Consider the following 25,951-nt stretch of genomic DNA (forward strand, 5'->3'; position numbering starts at 1 on the left):
AATGAAAAGCATTGCACAGCCCAAGACTGCAGTACACCCAGAAGCTGTTAATTCACAACTATTCCCTATCTGTTGCCCCTTCTTCCCAGGTATATTTGGGCACATTCTGATACCTCTTCAAACACAGCAAGTTTCTGCTTTCCTTGCTCTTCTGGTTTGGTACCATACAGAACCACTTCTGAATAGAAGCTTCAGACATTTATCCTTTAGTTTTCTCAGGGTTACTAAACCACACATTCACCATGGCTACCCACTTAGCTGGAAGTTTAATGATGCCAGGTATTTTGTACCAAAACTAGATACTTAACATTTACTGCTTTTTCCTCTCGAGAGCCTGTGACCATTTTATTAATACAAGAATGGAGAGCTCTCGGCTTTCTCCCATTGTGTAAGAACACAAACCACACCATTATAATCAGAAGAACATTAGTATGCAGCACAAAGTGATGTGCAAGTTGGAGAACACTATGTTCATGGCCACTTGCTACTTCTAGCAGTGAATTAAAGGCATAGGTTATTTATTTGATAAAACAAGTATGTATAATTTTCACTCAAGTCTTCTAGAAACACAGCATTTGTTATCTGAAGCAGTGACGAGCCTCAAATCAACCTACTTGCAATTCTCATATTGCAGTGCAAGTCAGTTGGCTGCTTAAATAGGCTCAGGCTCAAAAACTTGAGACTATACCAAGAAAATATCAATCACTTTTCTGGGTTAACAAAAATGCTGCTATCCTCAACAATATTCCAGTCAGTCTTGTAGTGAAATGAAACAAACCCATTACTATGTACTTCTCACAACAGCACTCAATCTCAACACTCTTCACAGAATGGCAGCTCTACCTTGTTACACACTTTATAGTGAGCCTTGCACCAGCACTCCCAAATTACAGAGAGTCTACTCAGCTTGAAACTGATGGTATAGTAGTTCAGAGAAATCTCGTTCAAAGAGCTTACTTCAATTGCAAAGATGATAAACTGAAACAGTAAACCGGAGAACAGGCAGTGACTGCTATTTTCTATCATGAATGGCCCTAATAAATCCAGCTGGCTCTGCCCACCCGCAGAATCAGGGAAGGTGATCAGTTACACCAGAATCCAGAGAGACCAGCATAGAAACAGCCTAACCACTCTCTCCACATCTAACATCTATCCCAGTTAGTGACCAGTATTAAAGACATAGTACCACTGGCTAGACACGCCTACTGGAAGTGTTTCTGTTGGACATAATAATGATCCAAAGTTAATGCAATACCTTTTCTGTATAGTCTGACATGCTATTTACGTCACATTTTGGAAAAAATGTGCAAGAAAGTATTCAAGTACACCTTAGCTCACAAAAATACTTCAGCGCATTAGTCAGGAGGATTTAAAAGCCTGATCCAACTGAAGCTTCACTGTCCACAGCGACTAAACTTGCTTTAAGGAATTATCACAAAGATCAAAAGCCAAACAAGCATTTGCCTTTAAGTTTATCTCAAGAAAGGCTACATAGCCCTGGCAAGATCTTAAAGTATATCACACACTAAAAATAAGAAATTAGCAATAAAGCTCTTTAAAAGAGTGGAAAGAAAACGCCTCTCTCGTGTTCAAGACAAGAAGTTAACTCAACAGCCTTTAAGATCCTCCCCCAATCCTGCAAGTCAAGGAAACTAGCAGATCCCACAGAAACTTTCAAGCCAATGGAAGTTTAAATTCCATTCTAAGATATACGTAACAGCAGACTATCTAGATCCTCGTATACTTTTACCTTGTAGCCATGTCTCTAGCGCACTCTACTTGTACTTCATATAAGAACTACATACTTAAAGTAGAATCACTCACTTAAGTGCTTTTAGTGTAGTTTCTACCTGACACTAGACAGCTTTCTATGTACCCTTGGATTTCTTGGTTGGCATAAACGAAAGTCAAAAGAGAAACAATGCAAACCGTCAATTAGACCAACCACTAGGAAAAAACAGTAACCACATCAACATAATTTCACTTTGATTTAGGGTGCTAGCTAACAGATTTATTAGAAGTTTCAACATACTATAGCTCCAGAATTCATCTTTCTTGGAAGATACTACAATAGAAGCCACAGTAGAGACTGCCTTGTCACAAGAGGTACAAATACTTGCTGTATAGATGGAGAAATAAAAGGACAAATCTAGTTGTCTAAAAGACAATTCACTGTACACATTTTATTTACAGTTTTGTACACTGTCTTAATATGAATGGGACCGCTTTTCTACTCGAGCCATTTTAACCAAAGCAAAATAACCTAAGTAATACAAAGTGTTAAAATACAGCATAAGATACAAAACCAGACATACTATTTCTAGTAAGGAATGTAAATTATGGTGTTACATTAAAAAAAAAAATCCACAATTATGTTTAGGAAATCACACAAACAGATCACCGATTGGACTGAAATGCATAAATTTGTAGCAAAGCTTTGATGTTACAAAAAACCAAAAAAATTACCAAAGAATGCACAAAATTAATGTTTATTCCACCTTTGTCATATTCCCATATTCTTCACCAAATGTTACAAGAGCAAAACCAACTGAAATCAAAATATCACTAATGTTATCAAATAGGGAAAACAAATAAATTAATCTAGCAGCCATCAGCATACGTAACAGCAAAGGTGATGCTGTATAAAAAAAAATTGCTAGAAAACTGTATGCACCATACTCTTTTTCCAAACCAGCAAAATGTTACTGCATACAATGCAAATGTAAAACAGAGTAATTTCCTGCAGGTACAGAAATGCATCTTCTTTTCTCAATACTGTGGATAAACTATTTTTTCCTTGTAATAGTAATGTTTCTATCAAGCTATTACAGAGTGGGCCAGGAAAACATTAATGAATTGAGGGGTGAAGTGTACTCAAGTTCTGATTGGAAATGGTTACTTCAGCCAAAATAGAGGAAAAAAAAAACAAAAAAAAAAACAAAAGGAAAAAAAACAAAAGATGGAACACAGAAGTACAAGACAAAGGCGAATGAGACTTCTCACAAATCTTAGCAACACTTAGATGGAAATCAAATTTAAATGTAGTCCACTCTGCTTTTGAAGAGGCTTTGGTTCAGCTCCCAACTCTCGATTGCTTGACGCAGTCTCCTATGAAAGAATACTCAGAAGGTGTCGTCTTAAACAACAAACCTATTTTTAGTGGTGGAGCCGCTCTTAGTAGCTGTGTCTGCATGGGACTGATAACCAATCACTATCTTTGGAGGAAGTCCTAATCTTTCTTTGTATACTCTCCTGGAGAAAAGAAACAGAAAAATAGTTTAAGCCCTTAGGAAGGCATTAGTACCAAGACACCTGCTTTTAAGATCTGCTGACACCTTCATTAAAACAAGAGTTGCCTATTTAGAAGCAATTTCTCAGGTATGAATAAAGGCCTTGAACCATGATTTTTTTAGGTTATTGCAACTAAAAATCAGGTTATAGTTCTGTACGAACAATGACTTACAATATAAAATAGGACAAGGTCTTGCCAGAAAAGTATTTAACAGGCCTACATAAATGTCGAACACAGGGATTCCACTGCATTCATGTGAATATCATCAGTATCAGCAAGCCTTATTCCCACATACAGAAAACAGCTATGAAGTAGTCACAGTCCACAATTCCAGCTACTGAAATGATGAAGCCACTTGAACCTAATAAAACAGCAATTCCCTGGAACAGTCACCACACACGTTTCGGTTGCAGAGACTTGCTGTATTTTCTTTACCTACTGGTAGAGAGCAGACCATGGGCAGCTGGTAGAGAGCTGGTCATGGGCAGCTACCCAACAGGGGCTTTTAAGAAAAATCACCTTGGATCTCATGCTGTAAGAAAAAAGAAGCAGCAGCACACACCTTACAAACAGAGCATTCCTTAGCAGTGAATGAGATGCAAGCCACTAATGACAGTAGGCTGCAAGGGCTGACTAAACCACAGGACAAGCCTGCTCAACTGCAGATTAACAAAACTACATGAATTTGGGGGTTTTCTCCAACTTAATCATAATGGAGCAGTTCACAGAACCACAGCTTACTACGACTTTAACTGTTAAATGAAAACTTGATCTATTGTCTGTGAAGTTATGTAACACGAGGTACAGCAGGTAAGTGACACAACTTACCTTAGTCAATGTGTCAGTCAGTTTGCAAAATCTTAATTTCTTTACAGTTCTCTAACAGAGCCATGTTACCTCCTTAGGTTAATGGTTAGTACCATTCTAAAAATCTTCTGATGCCTATTAGGCTTGATGCAAGGTTATTCTCTAATAACAGATGATATGTTCCACAATCCTGTTTGTTTGTTGTTAGACACTTACCTTTCAAATCTGAACATGATCATATAATAAAATTGTTAATGCAGACCCCAAGAGATTTTTAAAGGTCCAAATGAGGAATGCGTCGAGAGCCACCCAATAAGCAAAAATGTTAGCAAGTTACTATGCCTGTCAGTTAAAAGTTTGACCTAAGACAGATGTCCTAAGCTGGGAAGAGAAATATTTTCACGAATTTGCATAGGTTAAGTGGCCTACAATGACTGACTTTAACAGCAAGTAATTTTGAAGCATCAAAACTACAGCATAAAAAACACATCAGCTTAACAATATTTGCTAAATAACAGAGCACGACATACATTTTCCATACTGCAGTCTCCAGATAATTTGAGATGATTACTGTTGCTTACAGTAATGAAGACCACACCATGCTATTAAAGGCTACATTTGCCTGAAGTGCATTCTTTATAAAGTTAGCTGGCTTTAAATGCATTATTATATTTCATATGTTCAAGACACCAAACACTTTACTTACCCTATATGTGTAACAGCATCCCTGTTTTCACATTCAGTTGTCCATATTGCTATTTTATCACCCTTAGTTCTAACATTAACAACAGCACCACATACATCATCACTGTAGTCATCAAATGACTCTCCAATAAGGCACAGCAGCTACAAAACAAAGATTAACCATTAGAAGGGGCATTACAAGTCAGAATCCTGCTCCACAGGCAAACAGTGTACACAAAGGACTGAAGAATACATTTTATTTCTTATAGCCACTTGCCATGCAGCAATCATCTTCTGTTTATTGCAATCTCTTCCTGAAATTCCAAGTGTTACAAGAGAACTTAAAATCAACTGTGGAACTCCTATGTTGAGTTTTCCATCTCTTCTCCTGGCCCAGTACCTGCAAGTTCTGACACAGCTGACCATTTAATGTAGTGCTGCCTCCCACCCATCCTTCCAATCCAAAACCATGACAGAATTCAAGAAATTTATTTTTCCTTCTACAGTATGTTTAACACAGATAGAAAACCCTGAACTTTAATGCGCTTACATTCACTACCTAGGAAGAACCTGTGAAGAAAAACTTGGGCAATGTGTCATCTATGTAAGGTCCAATTTAAATTCTGAAGTGTATCAATTTGATGCAAATCAGACTGCAACTTAGATGAAAAGTGCTGTCTAATGAAGTGTTACTTCCTATCAATACACTCAGGAATTCCCACAGACTCTGAAGTGGAAATCAATCATCCTGAACAGTGCATACCCAACTGCAACAATACAACTGTACAAGTAACACAAGATTCTTCCTCTATCAGTTTCTAGCAGTAAAGCTAAGAGTTGGCAAAAGTGGAACATCAGACTGAGTTTAGGACTCATCCTGGTAACTGTGCTAACTGCGGAAGTGATATTTAAATTCTTCAACGTGCTACTTGTAAAACAAGCAAATTTAGATATTCAAAGATGAGAATTTCTCATGGTTAAGAGATTCATCTAGGCCATGCTGAATTAAAAATCCTTCTGCACACTGAAGTATTAATCTCCAAATGGACACTTGTTTACTTCACCTGCACAGTACATTAAACATGATGCCATTATAGTAACTTTCCTTTCCAGATTTACTTGTTTAACATTTGGAAATTCAATACATTTGCAGCTTTTTCAACAAAGCAGGCCTTTCAGTACCTGTGAAAGCTGCAAGGTCTGACTTCCTCATGGCAATAAAAAATGGACAGGACAAAGTGTGCTGCTGAATAAATCAGGTATAACTACACATACTTTAAATGTTACACCCAATTGCAGGCTGCACATATTCACTGAGTAAGCAAAGTCAAATGTTTAAGTTTAAACTACGCATAACTATTCAAAATACTGATCGGCCTTAGTATATATGCAAGCAAAGATGACTACCATGCTCAGTGAACACTACAGTCAAGTACATTCTTAATGAATGCTATGCAAAAAGAGGAAAAGTCTTCCCAAATACGGTTTATAGTTAAAAACAGCAAGGATCATTACATTACATTTGTTGCACAGGGAACTGATAAAGGGCTTTGATTTTTATTGGAGGAAGTTGGTTACTAGTAATTACAAGTGACAGGGTTGTTTTAGAGCAGACATCCCAGTCACCAGGTATTTGGGCTCTCTGCTACTGCTTGCTGCTAAACAAAAAGCAGAGCCCTCTAGCCTTAAGTCATGTTTCCAGTTTGCATGTAATACCTGTTAAGAATCAGAAGGACTCATACAGGCACTTACGGAGAAGCCAAATGCACACAGCAAGACACTAATTTTCTCATGTGCAGTCATATTGCCTAGTAGTATACTAGTCACAATCCTTTCTTCAAATCACTACTAGAGATCTAGAAAGTTCCTAATAGCTCTGGTATTTTAGACACCTCTTGCTTTGATCCTGAAGGCCACTCCTCCCTTTCAAAGGGGTGCAGTACTTCTTGTACCTCATGCAAGCAGAGGAAAAAAAGATCAAGAGATGTGGTAAGACTGCTTTCCCTTGTAATGTCTGCAATTCATTACCTAAGACCCAGAACACACTAGACTGTTTTAGGCTAAGCTGAGTCAGCTCCTCGACAGTACAATTCTTTTCTACAAGACACATACTGCAACCTGCAATGTCTAGAAGTATATTTACCATTCAGAAAAATCTATTCCAGAGGTAACAGCAATGGACAGTATTATTATTATAGTGTACATACAGGAAGACTGTGCTACTACTTGTCTATCCTAGTGTTAAGGTAAGTACAGAAAGAACAAAAACAAAACTAAACTCCCTCGCTTCAGGAGGACCAAAACCTGGAAACTGTTCTTATTTACAAATAAACTATTCTTATTTACAAATACTTGTAAACAAATTGTTACACTTAAGCAGACAAATCTGGGAGTCTTGACATTCAGGACTCTATCATTTTCCCAGCAGCTCAACAGCTGTTCTGTACAAGCCACAGGAAAAGGTTAATCTATCCTGTAGAACTCTCACTTCTGCTGCCCACTATAATAAGTATTCAACAGAACAGAACTACATTAAACATCACTACTGAAAACCTGTCAATAAAAACTTACAGGACACTATGCTGCCAGGAAGCCAGAAGTCTGTGTGTGGCACACAGAAAGAACAAACCAGTTAAAGTATTAAATACAAATATAAGATTCTTCCGTTGCAACTTGTAAGGCCATAGTGCTTACTGTCTCTAGCCAGAAGCGATCAAGGTCACTTCGCCTCTGCTGTTTGTTTAGTGTAATTAGCCATCGTCCTCCTCGCTTGTTCTTTTCATCTTCCCACATGGGTTCAATCCCATCCTGCAAAGAACAGCTAGAAGTTAAATCAGATCTGATCTGTATTTTTCCTAAAGAATAACCAAAAGGCCAGTGATAACTGAATCAGTAACTTCAGAAAAAAGTGCACTGTTTGAGATACATATGTGTCCAGAAATACTGTCTTGCACCAGTACCAAAGTTTCAAAACAGATTAGCAAGTGCGCTTTTGCTAATGAATTATTTCTATGATTCTATGATTTCTACAGAAGAATCACAACCCAGGCAAGTTTTGGCTACACACCACCACATAAAAAAAAGCCCTGAGGGAATAGGCCTGTATAAAACCAGACAAAATTAGCAGCTACATTCTGAAGTCCTTATTTAAGTCTTGGACTCGGTACAACACTGGCCAAGTGCTTCGCTTATGCATTAAGATTACTGCACTGAAACGGACACCCCTGGCAGTCTATCTCAGCAACTTCCTGCACACACACAGTGAGAATAAAAGGGTTTTAACTGTCAGGGCCACAGGAGAAAAATAAAAATAAATAAAAATCAACACACCATACAGAAGCAAGTTTCATTTTGATTAATGCTTTACCAATGGCCCTTCACTAAGTGACTCTGGATATGCTGATCCAGCAAAGCAGCCAGCTGCCTCTCCCATATCCAACAGCTACGCTGCACTTCTGAACAGCCAGTCATTAAAAAAGCAGGTAACTGTCTAGACAGAAATTCAGTAAAGAACTGTCTGTGAAGAGAGTCGCACTACATAACTTTGGCTGAAAGCTAATTAAGTGTTCAACATGCAGGATGAAGTGGTGTCAGCTCACTTTTAAAGGTGATGACATAGTTTGAGCTCTGCAGCTGCCAGTGAGGGCATTTAAATTTAAGAGGTACTCTTACGAGGTCACAATTGAAGGACGAGAGCAAGAAATTGCTCAGAAGTCTGCAGCAGTTGCCAATTCTGTTCCTGTCCCGTGCATTTAAATAATTTAATTATTGCTAAGCAAACACAGTTATAACAAATTTAGGATCCTTGCAAAAAAAAAAAAAAAAAAATACAAGTATGATCCATAGATATTCCAACCTTTGAAAGGCTTACAGCTTCTTAAAATTTACTAACAAGGCTTTTCAGTCACCTAAAATACCATTACCTTCTCAAACCCAAGCATCACTATACCTACAGCTGCTGTGGTTTACAAACCATGTACACAGTCCTATGAAGAGGTCCAGCCAGGACCTACGTTTTATCGGCAAAGGAGTGTTTTAACCAGCCACCATGACTTAAGGGATTATTTAGATATTCAGAAAGGAAGCTGTATGTTAGAAGCACTTCAGAGAGGTCAGGATTTAATTTAGAGCTCCACTTCAGTATTCTACTCCAGCTAAAGCAGGATTTCATGTACACTTTCATCAGCATTTCCTATTCGCTGGTTTGAACACTTCCTCAGCCTGTTTTAAGTGTCAGTGTTGGGTACAACTTTGTATTTTATGCACAAGTGATACAGCATTTAACTCATGGTGTAAAAATCAAAAGAGTATTGTGCATCTGCCTAGTATGTGCATTGTGCACCTGTGGGAGGCTGCATCTGTTCTTTGAGCACTGGAGAACACTGCAGCCTCCCACAGAACTTGCACGTTTTTACTCATTTCATGTCACACCAAATGACAGAGCCAGAAAATCTTTAATATTATAAAAGTTATTAACACTTAAATTATTTCCTCAAACATAAAATGAAGACAAACACAGTCAAACTTAAAAGTGAATTGTGTGTTATAAAAGTGAAGTGCGCTATAAAGCAAGTACTTGTATCTTCAGAACTAGTGACAGCCTGATTTTCAGAGGACATGTATTTGGGACTTTCTTAAGAAAGTAATACCTTTAGGACATTCCTAAGTATCTGAAGTGAAATATTGAACAGTGTCTTGCTTAGTCAGGAAACCATCCATCACTGAATATCCATAACTGAAGAAAAAAGGTTAGCAAGCATACCTTAAAGAGCGAGTAGTCACAACCAGGCATTAAATTACTAGAGAGCTGGATATGGTTGTATAAACTATTGGAAGGAAAAAAGCAGATTAAAACTAAGTATTATTTTAAGGTACAAAATTATCCTAAGAACTTAAGACATAAGACTGAACAAAATACAAAAATTAAAAAGCATTAAAGTAATTTCAGAAGCAACCTTATTTCTGATGTATTTTTCAGCAGTATAAAAGCATGGGCTTTAGGATGTTCTGGGGTTAAAAAAGCAGAATAGAAACTGGTTTACGAACACTTGCTGGGCTCCTACACCAACGCTTCTTTTAACCAAAGTTTTAACAAAGTTATTAGAAACATAACCCACTGAACTTTCATAGCAACAAGTTCTGTGTGCATGTGCATTCTGTGCATACACATACATGGAGTAAGGACAATTGTATTTCTAAGGCTACTACCTCTGCAAAGAAATCTTTAAGAAATGTTCAACTTTACCATTTAATACAATCTTCTAGGGATAATGGCTCTCAGCCTGATTCAAATTATTAAAATAATAACTTAAAAGGTAAGAAGAGATGACAAACATCTAAATATAAAATATAAACTCTGAACTCAATTCACAGCTATGCATTTCAGAGCAGATCATAGCAGTACATACTGTTTCCTCCCCTAGCAAGAGGAGGAACGTTTGGGTTTTTTTTGCCTGCACTGTTAAGACTTCAGAAGAAGGTCTGCACATATCACAGTAACCTCTAGCCAAAACCATTCATTCATGCCTAACTTTCAGGCATTGTCCAGCACCAAAAAAGAAAATGAGTTACTGTGATGTTCTAACAATTAGAGATCAGGCACTGGAATTTACAAAGCCACTTACAGATTGACCAGCTTCCCTCCTTTAAACTGACCTTAACACTTTCTCCCACTCTGACTACAATAGAGGCATAACTTCTCAATTGCTTGTGACTAATTTTATGCCTTCCTCACTGCAAATGTCTGGATAAAGCACTTTTAGCTGCTCAGACTCTTATAGAAGCTTAAAAACTTACCCTTAACCAACTTTAACAATGAGCTTCAAACAATTTAGCTGGCCATCACATACCCCAAGACTGCTACCTCCATAGTAGGAATGGGAAAGCTGATTACAAGCACAGAATCCTATTTCTCTCCCTCTGAGGACTGCACTGATAAATACTTGCTCAACATTTTCAGTATCTCTATTTCTTTCCTGTTGGTGCTAAAGGGTCACTGATGGATCTTATTATTCCACTAAGACACCATGTCTCCTTCTGAGAATTTAACCAACTAGCGCAATCTGGCACCAAGGAAGCGCCAATCAGTTGGCTACAATCATTTACAAGTTTATGTTACTATGAGGTAAGATACCACACAAAATGTAATTTTTTACATGTACATATGAATATAAGCAATGCTGAAGTGTTAACAGCAAAACAATACACATTTAAAGTATGAAGAACCTCAATCACATTTTCTTCAAGGGTTAAATTCTACCACATTCTGAGAAATGTGCTACATGTCACTTTCCATTTTGCAAACATTTCAGATTACACCCATAAAATTGCAGTTAATTGAGTACTTTGGGTTTTCACTTTCACATTAGATTTGCCAACATATGCCTGGATTATTACATGGACTGAAGCATCTTTACTTACGCCCAAAAGTCTTCAACAGTATCAAACTTTGAGATAAGACGAAGATTTGCTTGCCAAGTTTTGCTCTTGTCATTTTTAAAAAACCAGAGTGCCCATCTAAAGGGAAACAAAATAAAATATCTTCTATAAATTAAAATACATTAAATATATAAATTTGTAATGTTATAACCATACTAATTGCAAACCTTAAGATAACAGCACAGAAGTTTTTATCAGTAAGAAAACTTAGAAACTCAGTTCTCAAATAAAACAATATCAACAATATCAATATCGACAATATTCGTGTTCCCATTAGAAGAATCATGGAATATTTCATCAATCTGCTTAGGAAAATATTTTAAATAATTTTGGAGCATTTCTAAGACTCTAAACCTCCAAGCCTCAGAGGTTTCTCCTTGCTGCCACTGCTAACTGCAATCCCTGACCACAAATAACTGATTATGGTCTAAACCACCATCAACTATTCAACCTAGGAGCACAGCACCCTTTCCAGTAATTTCCTTGTAAAGCTTACAAAAGCTAATTATATCACTCCAAAGCTATACATGACATGGGAGTTTCCCAAGCACTCACATAATAGGAGAGCATAAATTTTAAAAGGGAAGCTGTGTTAAGCTTAGTAATGGCAACAATTAAAAAACAAACACACCAATTTTACCTGTTTCAATTTTTTTAAGTCTGCGCATTAGTTATGCACATTTTTAATCTAAAATGAAAAATTTTCCATCTGGTTTTTCTTCATCATCTCTCATGAGTACAAATCACACTGCATTTTCACACAAAGCTGCTTTTTCTGGATCTGAAAAGCATCATTCAAAATGCTGGAACAGGATACCTGATAAGGCATTAAACAAAAAAAGGCTAATTTTTCATTCAGATGGTTTCAGTAGTGTTGAAATCACTCAGGTTTGCACTGGAGGCTTGCCTTCTCAAGGCAGAGCACCAAGTGTCAATCTATTACTGACACCTTTCCTGACATTTCAAACATTAATAGGTTTGTGTTTTTCCATTAACAGCCCTACTATCACTTGTAAAGGAGTATCAGCATCAATTTAATAAAAGTGTTTAGAGGAAAAAAGAAAGGATCAAAGTTGAAAGAAAGACAACAAGGGAACATGTGTTGTGGTCTTCCACACTTGCTCAAGTCTTGGAAAAAGAGTAAGGTGCCATTTAATAAAAAGTTCATTTTTGGGCAGCACCTAACTACCAACATCAAGTACCGAGCACTGCATCAGCTCTTCAGCTTAACTGGAGAAAACTTCCTAGCGGTGATTTTTTAAGTATATGCATGCTGCTGGAGAAACTTCTGTCCACATTAGAAGAAACTCAACCTATAGGCTTATAATATCCTTACTGCAGAAAGGTGGTTCAAGTTGAGATTTTTGAATACAAAGCTTCTTGGTAAAGTTCTCATTATTTCTACAGGTCAGTAAAAAGCTGAATAGTAGATGTGGTTTTGCACTCTGAACACAATTTAGTAAGTGGGCTTTGATTTTTCAGTAATTTTTTTTAGCTATACTTTAAACTACTGCTTCATGGTTTTTTCTTTATAAACAAGAAAATTTAAGTGCCCTACAGTTTTTACTTAGTAACACACTGGTACAAATGTGAACATCTGCATTTAACAGGGTTTCTTCTGTTCCTTCTACAGATAATGAAAACACTATTAACTGCAAACAACCACCATTCATATGATCAAGTCTAATAAGCTCTTTGGCTGGTTAATGCAGCTTCTACAATTTTCAGTTCCAAATAGGAGAAAAAATGGTAGAGATACAAAAGAGTAAGACTCCAGTAAGAAAAAAGAATAGCAGCTCATTACCACTGGCACCTTAACTGCTGGAAGTTCAAGGCAGAATGGAAGTTTTTGCAGTTCTGTTTGGCAGCAACTTCCTCTCAGTGTCTGTCTCTTAACAGACACGAGGAGACAAAAGCAACAAAAGCTTTGCTTGCCTCTAACTAAAAGCTAGGCCACATTCTTTCTAATTACCTGACTTCATTCTGAAAATCCGTAAATATTTTCAACTTCTGTAACAACGCTACATGAAAAGGCTCTAAATTACAACAGGATCAGATCCTATTTCCTCTCCAACCTTACAGCAAAAAGCTTCAAAAAATGGAGAACTCTAAGAATTCTGCTAGAAAGCATAAGGTAAATAAGACAGCTGTAAAGCTACAGGCATTATTCTATCTTGAGCAAAATTACAATCATGCTTCTGCAGTATTTACCTGTTTTGTAGTGGATGCTTAATATACTGTTCAGGGCTGGCAACCTCCTGACTAGGTGCTGCTGGCTCAGCTTTCTCTTCTTCTGAAGGCTGAGGGTTGGGAGTGGTTTCCTGTTTGAAGAAAGGAGTTATTAGTATGTTCCTTCTTAGTTTTTATTGAAGTAATTTAGTTCTTTGAAGCAACTAAGAAGGTTGAACCTAAGGGTTCCTCCAATTCATCCCAAATTCACAATCTGCATCCCTTTTTCCTTTCAGCATCTAAACAGGTCCTACAACAAAGTCTAACTGCAGGAATTCACATTCTGCTATTCAGTGATTTGTTTCCCCATGTCATTTGTTTCCAAAATGGTTTACTTATTTGTCTTACTCCAGAACAATTGAGATTTATCTCAGAAATACACAATATGCTGTTATGTAGAATACACATGTCTAAAAATTAATTTCCACAATAATAATTTCAGAAGGGGAAAATATCAGTTTCTGACAAAGCACCACTGGAAACAGATGTACAGGCCCTTTTATTTAAAAAGATCTGTTATTACAAACAGGAGACATGCTTACAATTCTCAGGTCTGAAATCAGCTGTTACAAGCAGCTAGAATCCCAACTGGTAAGTAGTTATCTTTGTATATGCAGCACCTCTACCACCAAAGCTCCAGGCACCAAACAGCAGAATTTAAACATGTATCACTTCTCAAATTTTAAACTGAAATAAACATAATCACACATCTACCACAGATTAGACCAGTCCCAGGTATTATGTTAGCCAACCTCTAGAGATAGTGGCAGAGATGTCAAATATACACAAATAAACAGAGAAGTGAAACAATATATATTCCCCCTGCATCCCCCTCAAGGTTGCCATTCAGTCTGAAAAGCTATTTTGTCATGTTTGAAATTCTAATGCCCTTCCTTCAAACCAAGGAACACAAAGCTTTATTGTGAGGCCAAGTGTCCCCACCAGTTACCACCATCTATCTCTCTCAATAATGTTGTATACATGCTAGAATATCAGAGACAAGGAATGAGGTCTATAGCTCATTCCCTACAGCCAAGACAAAAATGCCTGTACCTTGCAGCTGACTCTGTAAAAGAAAAAACACTTTGGTAATATAAACAAACACTAACTACAACAGACCCAAAGACTCTAGACATTCCTAAACACAGCAGAACAAAAGTAGTAATTCAAAGTTAAAGTCTGTGGCCTTAAGAGAATAAAGCAATGTAGGGGTGAACTAAGTTATGGCAAGTCATCTAATTAATGGAACACTTTACTCCAGACTTGCATGTTACTCAGTTTATCCGGCACTCAGCTTTTCATCACCAAAGCTGCTGAAAAGTAGAATGGATGTGAAGTGATAACTTGAACAAGCACTGTTTAACCTTCTGTCCCAGCTGGCAAACTCTTCTGATTACACGTAAAGGTCTTAATAAGGATTTTCTTTTCATTATCAACGTATTTAGCAACATTAGGCAGGATACTACGTTTTACTTCGGAGAAGTTACACCTCTACACTTGAAAATACTTAAGTGCACTTTAGTTTAACAGCTCACCTGGAAAAAACAACCAACAACCTCAGCTCAAAAGCTAATGCGCATCATATTTAAGAATGCTTCATATGCTCCCATGTTCACAGTGAAAAGACTGAAGGGCTAGCGCTTTGATTTACACCCTACAAGGGGCAGGTAGTACAATTTCCTGCCTCTTAATAAAGCTAAATGCTTTCCAAAGATCCTCTAATGGGAAACATCACTGCCAAACCCACAGAAGCAGTGTTGAACAATCTGCCAAATCTCCTGCAGTGTAATACTATAAAAAGGATAACAGATTTTAAAAACAAACTTAGTAAGTGCTTCCAATTCTATCTAGTTTAAGACTTCTAGTGCTGCCCCATTTATTTTTAAGTTGATGGTATCAAATACACATCTTTCCCTTTAACCATGTACAAGAACCCACAGAACAAATCAAGGTGGTCAAGGCACAAAGGCTATAAATACACCAAAGCAGCACTTCAATATTTCCTCCTCCAAGTTAATTGCTTGTATTATACTACAAAAAGCCAAGTACAAACTACAAATGCTGCCCCTGTAGGAGCTTCTAACTAGAAGAGTCAGAAATATTACATGTGCCAATATAGTGAGCAGACTAGAAAAATCTTGTTGCTATTTTGAAATAAATTAAGTGCTAGTCTATGTAATGAAACTTGCTTTCATTCACAGTATTTTGCAGTTGTGACATCTAATATTTAAAATGTTTTACAAATACTATTACACTAAAGATTCTCACATCAAATAAACTCACCCTTGACCAATGCAGAGCATCTTTCAAAAATAATTTCAGTTGACAATCCCATTCATGCTTGCTCAACAAACAACTTTCAATATACAAAGAGCTAATCCTGAAGTCTCCCTGGTCACTCTTCCAGACGCGTAACTATAAAAACTGTAAGAATGAATACAAACCTATTGAGCACAAGCAGGGCTATGCCATTTCTTAACTTCTAATACAAGACAACATCAAAAAAGGATTAAGGTAGTACATCCAGTCAATTAGGAGAAAAAAAAAAATGCAGTAAACCTCAATACCTGCTCAGTATACTGCAGGTTGCCCTTCATTACCACACGAAAGTCTCTTCCTGGAGAAATGGAAGGCATTTGACTCAGCACATTTTAGTTAAGTCACCACAATAACAACTCCCTTAAAATATCCTGAAAGCTACCTAGCATTAAGGAAACTCAAGACTAACATTAATTCAAGCTCCTGTCTAAAACAGTACATGACAACTTGCCTCCAAGGCCCAGCTAACTATGATCTTGACCTAGGATTACGCCGCTCCCCTCAAAACCTAACCCAGCCAGAAGAGATGTTTTTTCCACAGTGCCAGGCTGCTCATGAAGAATAGGGCAGCTGTACACACGAGAATAAAGCTGGAAGAAGGTGTAAAGTTGGAAGCAAAGCTTATTACCACAGAAGTTTTCTGGCTGGTCTCAGACAGCAGCCTAAAGCACCTTTTTTTCACTACCTTTTATTTCCCACTGCCACCACGGAAAACTGGAAAAGGACCACTTTCACTTTTGGCTGTTTAATCATATCATCTCCTATTTCCTTTCATCTTACCTTTATCTCACTATTCTGACCAACAGAGTAAAGTGTTTGGATACCAAAACACTCTTCATTATTAAGTCAAACACAAAGTATGTAAGTTCACTAATTGGTATTCAAAGTCCATTTCTTCTATCCAACCTCCTTCCAGTGAAATTCTACCCCCAAACCACTAGCATGCAGGTTTTAAAAGATTCAAGAAATACAAGGTAAGTTAAAGTTATACTGTCTACAGTTTGCCAATCCATACCTTGAAATCTTACAACTGCTACACTATTAACTTACTACTAAGTCAGACTTCCTCCACCAGCAGTTTCTGGACTACTAAATTTAAAATCCTCCTTAATACTTTACTATTGCATTTAACTAAAGCATTCTTTAACCTAAAATTGACTTTGCATCTCCTATTAAATTAAGCCACCACCTGGTTTGCTGCTTTTAAAATAGATGTAATATAGGGCAGTATTACCAGATAAACTGGAAAGCTTCATTTGGACAATCCTACTTCTCATACACAAGACAGCATGTAATTAAAAGTAACATTTATTTACTAACTACATGGGGTTTGATGTAGGAATCAGCTTGCAGAAGTCCATGAAACATTTGCCTACTCAGCTTTTAATGACTGTGCATATCTGAACATTACTTGGATTCCGACACTTGCAGATTTAATGTTAATAGAATTTAATTTCATTTATTCTTTCTCCACAGCACATAATGACCAACATATCAAAGGAAGGTGTACACGATACCAGGACAGGAAACAAACAGCACTTACAGTAAAAACTGCTTAATCAGGTTTGTCTGTTGAAGAAAACAACAAGCTTGACTAGATTTCACCAAGTGTTGTCAGGTACTGCCCAGACCACATTCATGTCATCCAATTGCCTACAGAAGTTGGTTAGGAAGTCCAGCTGAGACAGCACAATATTTATGGCCCAAAAGGACATAATACAGCCTAGCACTGCTGTTCATTCCTTGTGAAAGTTGAGAAAATGTATTAGTGGAAGAGGTTTCCAAAGTTTTCATGCATTAAATCAATAGGTTACATTCGAGAGTTTACACCTCCTTGTTTACGGTTTTCAAGAGAATGAGAAAACTACATGTCCCAGTTAACAGACGTCAAGGGAAAAAGCACAACTATCTGCTGGTCCTAGTGTTCTTTGTAATAGCTGCTATTACACTACAGTTAAGATAACAATTCACAAGACACAAATAAAGAGCTATTTATTTCAGAATACTCTGGACAAAAAAGGATTTAAAAGCCCACCTACAAGCAATTATTATGTGCTGTAAAAAAACAAACCAAGTATTATCTGATACACAACTCTTAAGGAATAAATCCACAGAGCTAGAAATCACATGTGGAATACCAACTGGAAGAGAGGTACCAATATGCGCCTGTCACTGATTAAACAGCATTTAATAGATTTCCAGACATCAGGACAGCTAGATTTTTTTAGGTGTAACATAGCAAGGCCTCATACAGAGCAGCCACCCTAACTGCATACATTACTACTTAGAACACCACAGATTTTTAGAAGGGCATTCACTACTTGGAAAACAAAAGTGTGACATGATTTTAACCAAGTGATATCCCACCAAATTAGAAGTACAACACATGTACAGAAGTATAGGAATGTAAGACTGGAGTAGAAGAGTCACACACTTCCTCCAGGGTCAGAGGGATAAAGTACTGGACATACTACTGGTATTCCTGATTACGGTGTTTAATGTACCCAAGCTACTTTGATAAGCAGCACTGAACATGACAAAAACTGACCACTGTTTAGAAGTTTATTCATTTCAGAAACTGCTCTGCACATTTAGGAAAAAAAAAAAAATACCTTTAAACAGTTAAAATTTTTATGCCTTGCATCCACTATATAAGAATCAAGGACAAGTGCCAATTTCAGGCAGCTAACAAAACACACTTGTATTACACAGCGCACTTAAATCTGTAGATCACATACCTAGTACCTTTATAAGGTGAACATTTAGAGAAATACATTTTAGGGCTTTAAGAAATAAGCTTGAAGTTTCTAGGTTAAAAATTGTTTCAACTTCTGTTTAGCCTTGACTTCAGAATATTTCAAAAGTGATATAAAATTGTTTGAGAGAAAAGTTACATTAATTCACTTTTAAAATGTGCATTTCTCTTTCACAATGCAGGCTCTCTACCAACACCTTTCATCTGATCCTCCCCTCTACCCTCTCAAAATTTACACTGATCTTCATAAAGCTGCCAGAAGGGTCACGTTTTCTGATCAAAATTCCACATGTACCTCCACACCTGCAAGGCAGTGAAACACGACTCAGTCTCACATGCTATTTTTATGCACTACCTTGAAGAGAGCCTGATGTTTTATATGCTGTGTGAAATGTTTTTAAGAAACTGCTTTCAGAAAAATATGTTTTATCTCAAAATTTAAGATCTGTCCAACATCTTCCCCCCTTTGAGAAAGCTTTTGTTCAGTCAGGAATACAATTTACAGCTTGAAAGTTTAGGACAGACATTCCCAAATATTAAACAGCATGGAAGATACATCTATGCTCTATAATTTCAGGAAAATGTAATGAGCAAGCAAGTGTTCACAATACTACAGCTAAATACTATACTGGTTTCAACCATAACAGGTCACTGACTTTATTATAACAGCAATGCCTAGTAGTAAGTCCAAAGTTGACATGGCCTGCACTTAATTTACATGTTAACTGTCAGTAATACAAAAAAAATATACCTTCCAGTATACCTTGAGTTTTAGGAGCTATTTTGAACTTTCCAGAATTTCAAGGCCCTACACCGAGTTTGTAGCCCCCATTTCATTTAAAGTTCTGCGTAGCTGGCGAGTAGCTGTTGCAATAAACATTTTTCAAATCATACATGCCTGAAGTTTCAGTCATGTATCTTAAAATCTAGCATTAAATTCACAGGAATTACATTTGTGCAAGTGTAATGGTAACTGTCACAAAGCAAAAAAAAAAGGAACCATGATTCCTACTTCCAATCTGAACAATGAGGGATCAGATTCCACATGATTTATATCCACTTAAAAGTTATAGGCTACATTTTAAAGTCACCTTTGGTAAACTAGTGTTTACTAAAGCATTACTGCTGGTTTTGTCGACAACTTTGTGGACTTTCGCACAGTGTTATCCAACCACATTCAATCCTTAAAGGCTACAATATGAGCACACACTAATAGGACATTTCTGCATATTCTCACAACAAAAATAGCCTTAAAAGATACAGTTTGGACAGCACAAGGAAAAAAAAAAGTTTTAACTTCTCAGTGTTGCAGAGGCTTATGTCTTTTCTGCAGTGAAGTAAACCAACGTGCAACAGGTTGATATTTATTTACAATAATCTTGCTTTTCTTAGCAATTTCCACTGGACTCTTTTCAGTACCCTAAACTCAAGTGTCAATATTCCTGAAGAGTTTCAACATTTTTTTCCAGCCTCTTACATTTTAAGTTCTGGTGTGTTACATTTGAGAGCATGGAAGTACTAGAAACATCACAGTAGGACCCTACATTTCAAAAAAACAGGCACATTTTCACACTTGGAAGGAATCACAGATGACATCTCTAAAAATATAGCTCCGGATTTTGAAGGTCAGCAACAGAAATACTTCTCTATGATCAAAGGGTAATTCAATGTCTAACCACACATATAATTAAATTGTTCAATTGAAAAGCATGTATAATATTTCTGCAACATTAGGCATCTATGACCTCAGTCACTACACAAGTCTAAATTTAAGCTTAGGCAGGAAAAGCGTCAGCTACCTAAGAGGGCAATAAACAAATATTTTATTATTTACATTTAAAAATAAGGAAGCATAGCTGACATTTGTTTCTTGAAGTCAAATCTACTTCAGCTAGGGCAGAACATTCAACAGCATTACTTAAACTGTTGTGAGGGTACCCCATATTCCACCTTTACTGGCTCAGCACACCTGTTTGTCACTGCATGATGAACTGGATCTGGGAAACCAACCTTCCAGGGAAACAGCACAGCAAAAAATTGTTTATTTTTTGCTACACTATGCCCAGTAGCTTAACATGCAACCTCACATTTATGCAACAGCAACAGAGAGAATGGTGCAGAGACAGACTTACACAAAAACCACAGCCAAGAAAGCCACAAACCTCTCCTCATACCTACAGAGTCATTCTGATTGCTGATGGTATTGAAAATTATTTATCACAGCCCCTGCTGCGAACCCCACAACCAACACAAAGCACTGAGCTAACAGGAAGCTCTCATTTTCAGGTACCTGGGCTACAGCTGGAAAAACAAGTGTTTAGCACTGTGACTGGAGAACATGCGAAGGATGCTGCTGGCAGTCTAGCCCAGTGTCTTAAACAACTGACATTCTTCCTGTTCAGAACTACTCATCAAGCAATTTATAAACGCTGACCAATTTCAGTCTCCTCCTGTAACTAATGCTGCTGGTTTTTGGTTTGTTTTGGTTTTGTTCTGGGGTGTTGTTTTTTGCTCATGGAGGAAAATCGTAAGAGGAGGATCAAAGTCCCCCATTCAAAATGGTAAGCTTTATTTTAAAACAGTTATTTTCAAACTTAAACATTTTCTGTCTAAACGGTGCAAAGCCTGTCCAAAACACACACTGGCAAACAGTACCCTTCCTTAAGTTTCTCATTTTCTTTAAACTCTAATATACAGTCTTCTGCTGTCCACTCATGATAAACGAGCATGGAACAACAACTGTACTTGGGCCCCTTCCAGCTAATTCAGCTCTCTATGGTAGTACGAATGGGGGAAATATTTAGAAAATAAAGCATAAAATCATAAACACAACTTACCACCTAGACAAAAAGTACTTAATTACAATCAAGATCTCGACTAACATCAAAACACACAAAAAAAATATATCTTGCTCCAGCCAGATGACGTGACCGGAAAAAACCAATTTCGCTTGTGACACGCCTTGATCCTTCAGAAACCCCACGCTGTTCTCTCGTTTCAGCTGCCCAACTGCCCAGCAGCGCATCTGCCAGCTCACCGATACTCACCCCACATCCGCGATGCCTCTCTCACCGCAACCCCTCGGGCACCGTGCCTACCTCACCGCGACACCTTGCTCCAAACGCTCCCCGCTTGCCGGAAGGGCGCTCGCCGGCCGGCGAGGAAGAGCCGCCCCTCGGTGACCGGCAACCCGAACCCTCCGGGCGAAAAGCAACATGGCCACCCCCACCTCGCCACATGCGCCGAGCGCGGCGCAGAGCCGCCCGCCCGGGCCGCCGCCGCCGCCCATGGCTGTTCCCCCTCGCCGCGCCTTCCGGCCCCAGCGTCCCCCAATGCCGCAGCGCCGCCAGGGCGGCCGGGCCGGGCGGCGGGGCGCGGCACAATGGGCGCCGCGGCGGCAGCAGCCAGCACCGCCGGCTCGCAGGCCGCGCCGGGCCCTCCCTCTGCCTCTCCGCCGCCCGCCCAGGGTGGCCGCCGGCGCGGCCCAGCGACCCCTCGCCCCGCGTGGCGGAGCCGGCACAGCTCCGAGTCCCCCTCCCCCGCACAGGCCGGCGCCTCCCGCTCCCCCTCCCCCCGCTCCGTCCCCCTGCGTGCGTGCGCTCCTCGCCGCCCATCCGCCTCCCGCCCCATCACCGGCCGGGTACCCAACGTGTGTAGGCACGCCGGTAGGTGTGTAACCGTACCGGAGGTACCCGGCGCCGTAAGGACTGGTTTATAGCCCGCTTCCCGCCCCCAGCACCGGGCCCGACGCCTGTGTAGTTTGTCCGCGCGAGCTGGTGCGGCTGGGCACCGATGTGAAGGCACGGCAGCCGATGCTTGCTGCAGACCGAGTCTGCGTTTCACATCACGCTACCTGTTCCATTCAACTCCATCTTTCGCCGACTCCACATCCAAGGGACTTGGCTCTCAGTTGGACGGCGACATGGCTGGCCATCTCAGGCAAAAAAAACAGTGGCCAACAGAAAGCTGCTTCTTCACCAGCCTGATGGCTGATGTGGTTTGGCATCACGAAGCCAGCACGCCGGAAGTGTGAGGCTGACTGTGCCTCGGTACAGTTGGACTACTTGCAGGGGGGTGTGGGACGGCAGTGAATGAAGCCAGAAGGTGGGATGCTTTCCCTGACCGGGGAAATAGGAGTTCATAGGATAAGAAGTGAGAGGAACTTCCCATCTTTTCCTTTTTCTTTCCTGGCTCTGCAGGAAAGCATCAGTCAACAGAGGTAGGCTGACCCAGACCATCTAAGACCTCCTTTTTCTTGTGAAAGGATGCAGCAGTGGAATCCCACACTACCACATCCAACTTCCTAGGCGTGTCAGTAGAGCCCACGTGAGGTGTGTGGGAGAACGGAAGGGAGAGGTGCTCTCCAGCCAAAGAAGGATTAGACAGGTTTGACGACAAAGGATGCTAAAGCTCTGACTGTTATGATCAAATTGCCAAGCCCTGGACACCTGGTTTGATCACCTTCATCAGGGACTTGGACAGTATAAGAATCCTGAAAGGCGGAGCCCTCTCAAAGAGAGGAAAAGACAAAGATAGAAGGGCTGTTATTTTGAAACCAAAACTTGTCTTAACACTTGACACAGCTGATGTATTGGTCCACTGTTTTAAGCTGACTCAGTCTCTTTCCACAACCAGTCAGAACTGTGTTTCTGACTACAGTAACTATAGCGGTTGCAGCAGCTACATTCCCCCCAGCCCTTGGCCCTCAATTAATTAACTAATTAGAAGTTCTGAGGAATTTATTCACTCCACTGTGGAAGAAAACCATCATTTTACTGTGCAAGCAGCAGGGTAAAGCCTCACAGAAATCAATCACAAATGAGACCTACCACAGATGACATTTCTGATGGTTCCACAGGAGATTGGAAGGCTGTAAAGGATATCTGAATTGCCACAGCACTCCTAATTCATAAAAAGGGTCTAAAATTTAAATGGAGCTATTTTAAGAAGTAAGATCTTTAAGCAGTGCAGCAGAGCTGACATTTTAGCTTTTTAGCTCATATTCATGAGCAAAGATGACACCTGATCAGATGAATAGTAGAAATACAGCAGTGCCAGAGGAGTAACAGTAAGTTAGTTCCATGAGAAAAGGCTGTGGCAGTGCAGAATTCCTGTGAGACTCCAGAGAGAGGCGTTTCATTTTCCATCTGAAATGTTCCTGTCACAGAAGGTCTGGTAGGAGATCTGCACACATCCATTCTGCTTTACCTGCTAAAAACTTCATTAGCAAGCAGGGTGTTTTCAGGCTTTGAGACCAGGTTTGTTCCTGCACATTAATGTAGTATCCCTTCTTCAGGGTGACCTAGAAATGGAGGCACAGCATGAGGAACAGACTGTTTGCAATTGTAGTGGTTAGAATGCTTTCAATCCCCCCTAGAAATCCACCCTTTAAAGCTCTGTCCCCTGAAATCCTGACTTCCCAAAGTCAGGACAGAATTGCTCATTTCATGACAGAAAGGCAATAAGAAGTTACATTCCTGAGACCAGAAAAAGTTAAAGGAGGTGACAGTGATTGAGATGTACCTTATTCAGTACTAAGTTTTAAGGGAACCAGGTATCTAATGAAGGGTTTGGGAACTGATTAGAGGAACAGCCCTTTAGGGGAGAAATGTGTGATTGGAGATAAATATTCCAGAAGCTTCAGACAGGTATGCATCCCCTTATCTCCTCAAAGCAGATGAGTTACCCCTTGAAAATGTGACTAAGACTATATAAGTCACTTTTCTCCACATGGAGGTTGACTTTTCAGGGAATTCAATACATTCCTAAGGCAGAATAGCCCTCTACAGAAGTAATGTTGACTCTTCCAAGAAGATTACATTTATTCAGGAGTCTACTAGTTCTATCATAGAATCATAGAATTGTTAGGGTTGGAAAGGACCTTAAGATCATCTAGTTCCAACCCCCCTGCCGTGGGCAGGGACACCTTATGCTAAATCATATCATCCAAGGCCTCGTCCAACCTGGCCTTGAACACTGCCACCTAACATTGTTTCTACTGACTTGCAAGGTGGATAGACCAGAATTCCCATCCCAGCTTGTCAGGCACCCCATCTCCTATGGAACTCGTTATAAAAACTGACATCCCATTTGCCATCCTGCAGACACCAGGTATCAGTACACCTTTAAAACTGTAATTACACACACCGGTTAGTAATTTCCATCTGGTCCTAGTGGCTTCTTACTGTTCATTTTATCAGTTTCAGCCATTCTCTCTTCAAAATGTCTTCAATTTGTAGCATAGCCACTGGTGAACACTGACTCAAATAGTTTATAGACTTCTCTGCAACAGTCTGGTTTTCTTTGAGTATTCCTGCTAACACCATGGTTATCAATTAGCCCACACTTCCTGTCCCTAAGGACTGAAGAAAAATGTATTACTAGCTGTGATTCCCTTGGGGGGAGGGAGGGATGGGACACCCAATCTAACTTTTCTGACATTTAATCTGCAGGAATATAGGTGGCTTTTCTATTTTTTGTTTGCTTGTTTGTTTTCATTTCAGTATTGCTTCTTGTTTCTAATAACCTCCTTTAGCCTGTTGTTTACTGGTGCTGTCTCCCTTTTGCCCATTCTCAAGCCTTCCTTAAAAGTGCATGTAGACTTTAAGTTTCTAAAATGTGCATCGTAAAATAGCTTCCTACATGCCTCTAAGAATTCAAATTAGCTGCACTTTTAAAGTTACTTTTTAACAAACTCTCAAATTTTTACATAGTTCCTCTTTTTGAAACTGAGGGCAAATTTGCTGCATGTTTTGGCTGCTGATGCTCCTGTAATCGTACTGCATCCAAGTATGTTAAGGCAGTTGTCACGGAATGGCTCTTCAAACATGGGATTTCAAACCTGAAATGTTACTCAGGGTGAAGTCAAAAGTTGTCAGTCTCCCTGTGGGCTTTCTAACAAGCTGTTCCATGGAAGAGACACTGAAAATGTCTAAGAAGTCTCTGTGTTACATCTGGGTGTAACATTTGTATAATCTGCATACAAGCAACTAAGTCTCCTGTTCCTGCTGTATTTTCTGCCCTTGCTGATCAACTTGATCCTCCTTGGCATTTCACTATTAGTAAACCAGACCCAGTATTGGGTTGGTTAACTATGGAACAAGTTAGTAATTACTTGTATTCTCTAAACCCTCCCTCTTTAGGCTCAACATTAAACCTATGCAGTTATTATATGATTTCTAATAAGTTTCTTAATTGGATTTGCTTTAAAGTATAGTTTTTCCAAAACTAAGATGGTTTTAAGGGGACATGAACTTCCTGTCACACTGACTAAAATGTTGCCTGGCGCCGTAACTCCTACGTGGGCTGTGGTACTGTGATATTGCTACTGGAAAGAAGGTTTATGGAGGTGCAAATATATTCACATTCACAGATACAATGTGCCAGCAGAAAAAGTACTGGGAACATAATCTATTAAATGTGTACAT

General features: G+C 39.2%; 1 protein-coding gene across 1 annotated transcript; it reads right to left on the reverse strand.

The window, feature by feature from the left end:
- Positions 1-2,153: 2,153 nt before the first annotated feature.
- EIF4E (eukaryotic translation initiation factor 4E) lies at positions 2,154-22,138 on the reverse strand. The gene is made up of 7 exons (XM_062637450.1): positions 21,623-22,138; positions 13,433-13,542; positions 11,204-11,299; positions 9,546-9,609; positions 7,478-7,591; positions 4,806-4,945; positions 2,154-3,252 (listed from the first exon to the last, which is right to left on the reverse strand). Exons 1-7 carry the CDS (start codon positions 22,136-22,138, stop codon positions 3,138-3,140), a joined length of 1,155 nt encoding a protein of 384 aa, XP_062493434.1. The 3' UTR covers positions 2,154-3,137.
- Between the last annotated feature and the right edge of the window lie 3,813 nt (positions 22,139-25,951).

Source organism: Pezoporus occidentalis, unplaced genomic scaffold (genome assembly GCF_034315485.1).
Source record: "Pezoporus occidentalis ecotype Australia unplaced genomic scaffold, CSIRO_AGI_Poc_V1 ctg53, whole genome shotgun sequence".
NCBI classification, from domain to species: domain Eukaryota; kingdom Metazoa; phylum Chordata; class Aves; order Psittaciformes; family Psittacidae; genus Pezoporus; species Pezoporus occidentalis.